At 38.2% G+C, this 6,476-nt stretch overlaps 1 protein-coding gene across 1 annotated transcript in view; it reads right to left on the bottom strand.

The window, feature by feature from the left end:
* Positions 1 to 4,239: 4,239 nt before the first annotated feature.
* Positions 4,240 to 6,476, bottom strand: part of hoxa9a (homeobox A9a) — a 3,338-nt gene continuing 1,101 nt past the window's right edge. The window contains exons 1-2 of the mRNA XM_043217427.1: positions 5,561 to 6,476; positions 4,240 to 5,282 (exon numbers count right to left, since the gene is read on the bottom strand). The exon at positions 5,561 to 6,476 is cut by the window's right edge and continues 1,101 nt beyond it. Coding sequence (XP_043073362.1) covers positions 5,044 to 5,282; positions 5,561 to 6,077 — 756 coding nt within the window. The 5' untranslated portion in view covers positions 6,078 to 6,476 and the 3' untranslated portion in view covers positions 4,240 to 5,043. The remainder of the gene's footprint in view (positions 5,283 to 5,560) is intronic.

The raw sequence follows: 6,476 nt of genomic DNA, 5'->3' as shown, positions 1-6,476 counted from the left end.
GCCATTTTACAGATAGGAGGAGCTCACTATAGATTTATCCGCATTAGAGTGAAATAACTAAACATTCTTAACATCAGTTGTTGAATTGTTATACTGTAAATAATTTAACCGTATAAACACCGATTTACTTAATTAGGCTATTGCTTAACTAGCTAATAATAAATAATAATAATAGGCTAATAATAATATTCAAATTTTCTAACATTTTATACATGTTGTATTGACAACAAAACGAAGTTTCTGAATATATCTATATATACACACATATACACACACACACATATACACACACACACACACACATATATATATATATATATATATATATATATATATATATATATATACATATATATATATATATATATATATATATATATATATATATATATATATATATATATATATATATATACATTTATACATTATATACATATATATATATATATATATATATATATATATATATATATATATATATATATATATATATATATACACACACACACACACACACACATATATATATATATATATATATATATATATATATATATATATATATATATATATATATATATAGAAACTTTTGATGTCAATAAAGCAATAAAGAATTATGTGACTGCGTGTTTACATTAAAACATCTAAACAGTCTAGGCATAAATGCACATGCGAGTTTTCCCATTTGTTGTCCCCTCCTGAGTCTCTATGTCTTATATAGACTGTGTGTGTACAGCAGGCCTGCAGCTGATGTCTTGTCACCGTGTCAATACCGACTTAAAGCCCGATGGTCGAACACGTTCTATTAATTACCCATTCATCATTTATTAATTAATCCATTCGATCATTTATTTGTTGTTTACGGCAACGTCACCGCTCACCGCGACTAGTTTAAACCATTCTTAGCTTCATATTACATTTTAAAAGTTAATATGCCTGTGAGGTAGTAGATCTCGGTAATTACGTGCAAGAAACAATCCATGGTTTCTTTAGGGCAGGTTATAAATCTCGGCATCGTACGCGCAACGAAAATCAATTATGCAACCAGACACACGTAGGAGATCCTCTAAATTAAGGCACACCGAGTAATTAATTTATCACTACGGAGGAGAGACATTAAAACATTTACGACTTCACACGTGCACGAACAGCTGCATCGGTGGTTTAATGGACGCAGTTGCAGGACACGTCTCTGTTGCCTCTGACACTGGATAGACTGCACAGCAAGCTGTTTTAAATTAACGTGAAAATCATACCTTAAGTCCCATTTGAAGACACACATTCGCGAGGTTTCGTCTCGCTACACGAATTTGAGGCAGGAGATGGCCCGAGTCCTTTCTAAATCCCCGATGATCCGCAGATTGAGCGCGTCTTGCGTAAGCAATATTTTAGAAACAGTCGTTTCCTCCCGTAGCATCCTATAGACGACACGCTGTACGCAAAGCTAAAAAAATGTTTTTGGTCAGTGCCGAAGAGAAGTGAGCGAGTGCTCTCTGCGTATGACTGTAAGACATTCCAGTTTAATTCTAATTCATATACTTTTTCATCCTGCTGAGTCGAGCAGGAATCCTCGGTGTCGTTTTTACGAGCTAGGGTGATATACAATCCCATTATAGCCCGAGTTCATATTAAATCCCACTTCTCTGGCATTGGGCCCACGAAGTCACATGATCGCTCCGCGAGCGCCAGACATCCAATGAGTGTCGCTTTGGCTTTTTCGTCAGCTTGAGAGAGCAGTAGTTCATCTTGAGAATTAGTCCGTGGACCGCTAATGAACATGGTCGTTACGAAAATTAGTAGGACTACTTGAAAATACACTTTAACCTCCCTACTCACCCAAAAAAAAAAGAGATTTGATTTTGACTAATTTTGAGAATAGCACAAGTCAAAACAGAAATTTCCAAAAACGTAGTTGTGTTTCAGAAGATATCCTAAGAAATGCAATGATTTGAAAAAACAAAACAAAACAAACAAAAAAAACCCCATAAATAATTAAATTATATGAAATGCTATATGTATTAACCATTTAGCGTTTTTTTTTCGCAAAAGAAAACACCGGCTTAAAACACATAAAACTAGCAAGAGCAAAAGAGAAAAAAAGAAAAAGAAATGCCAGACGTAAAACTAAATCTTACATGTAAGAAACATTATAGCCTTGTCAACTAAGCCACAAGAAACAGGTTTCCGAATAAAACGCGGGCTATCAAATTACTGAAAGTGGGCCTACATTTATTTCACATTTTAAGATGTATTTTTTAAAATATACTCAAAAAATGTTCGTGTTTTTTTAGGCTTGGCGATGTTTAAATAGGTAACTGTAAAACTAAATCTCAGATAAATGAGTCACAAGCCAGAACACAAGGTAACGCTGCATATTTTTCACACACACACACACACACACACACACACACACACATATATATATATATATATATATATATATATATATATATATATATATATATATATATATATATATATATATATATATATATATTATGATTATTTTACGGACTTCAAACAAAGACGTGTAATTGATTTAATACCAAATGAAGAGTTCGTGTAATTTTGGGTATAGACATTAGTAAATCCGCTGTTAGTTTATTTACACATTTCATTGCTGGTTTAGTTTAATATGTTCTAAAATCTACCTAGTCGCAGATAACATTTTGTTTTGACGGTTATTTTTTAAAACAGCGAAAAAATAGGCTACGTTTACATATTTCATTTACATCTATCACTGTATATATTAAGTGAATATTAATACAGCGCATTAACGCAACAAAAAAAATAGTATTCTGCTTTAATGCTAATTACAATTCCAGACTGTTAGAAATCAGACATGACTTAAAACATTTAGCTTCAGTGTTAAAACGTACATTGCAGCCATTTATTTTAGTTTTACGCGTAGCAATGGTTTGGTAAAAGAACGAGAAGCGACAGAAGGCATCAGAAAGAATTTCTCTTTTTTGTAATTTAATCAAGATAAAAAAATGAATGAAGACTTAGAAAGCGGGAACAACGCTCATAATCGCGATCTTGAGGTTTTACTGACATCAAGCGGTCAGACTGTATAACAACGCAGACAACCACGAAGATGAAGCGGTTTCGTTCACACTAGGCGACGCGTTCCGGGCAAATGCAATTTTGCAAATAAAAGCAGGTATGAGAAATGCATTTCAGTGCGATTTTCATTATTTTCGCGTTGCTTTAAAGCTTCTGCGGAATTTGCGCCTCCGTTTCCCCGTGTAGACGCGCACAAAGGGCGCCGTGGGGCAAACTGCAATCACGGGCCAATAAAACTAGATTATTTCCGCTGGCTTTTTTTGTGCGCGTAGTCGAGTCTCTCTGAAAGCGAAGAAGAAGAAGAAGAAGAAAAAAAAACACCTCTCCAAATGGGTGTCGGGCCTCTGGAAAAGGCCTAATTGTGTCTGGACGACCATAAAGCCATAGAAAACGGAATGCCAATGTCTGTTGCCGTGTCTGCGATTCATTGCCTCGTCTCCGTGGTGAGGACTTTGAAGTCCCCTGCTATACCTGTGCCGCTCGCTCCCACAATATAAAGCGCGTTCAGATTTACACGTTAATGTTTGAACTTCGTTGCGCTGAGCAAAGGCACCTCATCGTGGAGGTCAAGACTATATCTGCTTTTTTATTTATTTTTTTTTGGCTCGCTGGCCTCAGCTGTCGAGTCCTGTAATATCTCTGTTGTGTTGCGTTCTCTCGCCTCACAGCGCTTTGCACACCATAAACGGTTATAGCAGTAATTGTCTTTTATGGCAGCGTGTAGCTAACAACCTCATCTGCCAGACCGGTCTACGGGCCTGTTCTCCCCGAGTACAAACTCGCCCAGCATAACCTGGCCTCAGAACACATTCCTCAAGAGCCGATGGCAGTTGTGCGAAATGGATGTGGGCTAAATCAATTTGCGTTATTATAAATACAAACGCGCGATGGTTTACGCCCATGCTGCTCTATATTGCATTATAGAGTATTTCTGCGTTTAATTAAATATTGCATTGAATTAAATTTGAAATAATGCATCAAAAGATAAAAATATACAATGCTAATTTTTTTTGCGCGATGCAAAATACAACTATACGAAAATAATACATATAGGCTATATTGTATCATATATAGGCCTGCATATTATACACAGAATTAAATGTTTACGTGTATTGATTTAATTCATCATTCTCAACCCAGCTGATATTTAAAGGGAAATCTAAGGGAGACTTGTTCGGAGATATGAAATGTTTTTATTCAATAAATAAAATCACAAGTTACATCTGAGAAATGCAAGTAAACAAAACAAAAAAAACTAAGTAAACTAACAATGTGTGACGGCCAACAGACCATGAGGTATTTGAAATGTTGCCTACAGTGCTTTTCTACATCTCAGTATTTTTTTTTTTACGTGTTCCCTGAAGTTTGCGGACTTCACCCAAATCCGGCGGATACGGCGTGAAGATTTTGGTCAGTTCAAAACAAACAGGTAGGTAGCGGTGATTAGGTAGTTGTGATATCACAATTGTCAATACAAAACAATTTGCTAAGGACACATACGAAAGTAAGTCATTTCTAGGAGTACATGATCTCATGTAGGCTACTCAAGTGTATTAACTTAAACATGGGCTCATTTTTTTCTAGAGATAATTTAGAAAACGCTACAGAACATAAGAAAATGTTAATTTTCGGCCCGACATAAACACTGGTACAGGCCTAGTAAATACAATTGACGAGGAACAGGATACATATCAGACATGGTCATTCATTACTAATTAATTTGGTCCAAATGCAATACAGACTTTTAAAGAATACTGTGTCAGCGACTATTTAAACATACATCTGAAAAATAGATTTGTGCCGTTTTTATTAAAATGGAACCACTTATGAAAAAAAAATTGCCTAATCCAATAAATCAATGTATTGGATCCCAGCATGCTTTAAGAAAATGTTTGAATAACACAAAAATCCCACGACGTGATTTGAGCAAAAGGATGGATTTCCTCACACCCCTCACCTACACGACGTGCTTCGTTCTTAGTCGTCCTTCGTTCCGTCTTTGTTTAATTTTTTCATCTTCATCCTGCGGTTTTGGAACCAAATTTTGACCTGTCTCTCCGTGAGGTTCAGTAGCCGGGCGACCTCGTACCGCCGGTCGCGCGTGAGGTACGTATTAAATAAAAACTCTTTCTCCAGCTCGAGGATCTGGTGCTTAGTATAAGGGCATCGTTTTTTACGCGTCGAGCTCGCGTGAAGCCAGTTGGACACGGGGTTGTCTGGGGAGAGGTAGAGGGCATGGAATGAGGGTTTCGAAATCAAAAGCGAGTAGAGAATTATTTGAACACTTTTACGCTGCTGTATCTAAAATCCAGTCCGTGGCGTAAATCACAGTTACCCATATCCCAGGGCCTCATAACAATCACGCCTAAACGGAATTAGATAGCCTACTTCGCGCGAGTTTAAAGCATTTGATTAGAATGCGCATAGCATTAAAACGCATGAATGTGCTTAATGTGAATTTAGCGTAATTGTACGCGTATTTGTCCAGCCTTACCTGGATCAGCGCCCGCTTTCTCTTCGGCATCGCCTCCCTTGTCAGCAGTCCGGCCAGAAACCGCCTCAGTGTCGGCAGAACGTCCTCCGTTAGAGAAGTCTCCGGACGAGAGCGCCGCGTGCGAACCGGCCTCCGTGCAGTTATCACCCGTTCTGTTTATATCGGGTTTGGCGTTATAGTGATGATGGATCATCGGTACCTCGCTGAGCGGCAGCCCACACGCAGAGTCCAAAAGCCAAGACTGCACGTAATCCCCGGCTACCGGAGGTTGCGCGTGAGGCTGATACACCGACGGCACGCCACTGGAGTAATGCGTTGGGACGTGGCTCCAGCCCGAGCCGCCATAAACGGGTTGCTTTGCCGGGAACGTGCAGGGACCGAGCTCTGCGCGGTCTGTGGGTAGAACGGAGGGCCTGTGCTGAATGAGTCCCGAACCCGAGGAGAAGCGAGCCTCCTCGGTGTCCGGCATAACAAGAGAGTCAACATAATATCCTGTCAGAGCTCCGGATGTCGACATGGCCAGGATGCGCTCTCATTCGTACACACACACACACAAAAACACCAACACACACATACGGCAACACGCTCACAAAATAACAATCTGTGAAAACGGAGAGGCAATGGGCACAACTTCCCCCTCACAAAGCACCAGTCAGCTAATAAGTTGAGAGAAAACCGCCAGTTGATTGGGTAAAGGTGCGCACGTGACCGTTTGGACATAAAAAAAAAAAAAAAAAAAAAATCAATGGAATTTGTGTAGGCATAAAAAAGATCGCTTTGTTTCTAATCTTCTCCTGCAGAAAACAATCGCTGAGCCACGATTTAAAAGTAAACAAATATTTGCAAAACGTAAAAGTCTAAAAATGATAAATAAATAAATATACATATACGATCTCTGAATTTGTTCAGAGATTTA

The sequence above is a fragment of the Puntigrus tetrazona genome, chromosome 19 (genome assembly GCF_018831695.1).
Source record: "Puntigrus tetrazona isolate hp1 chromosome 19, ASM1883169v1, whole genome shotgun sequence".
Classification (NCBI taxonomy): Eukaryota; Metazoa; Chordata; class Actinopteri; order Cypriniformes; family Cyprinidae; genus Puntigrus; species Puntigrus tetrazona.
Note: the sequence above shows the minus strand (reverse complement) of the source record. Positions and strands in the feature narration are given on the sequence as shown.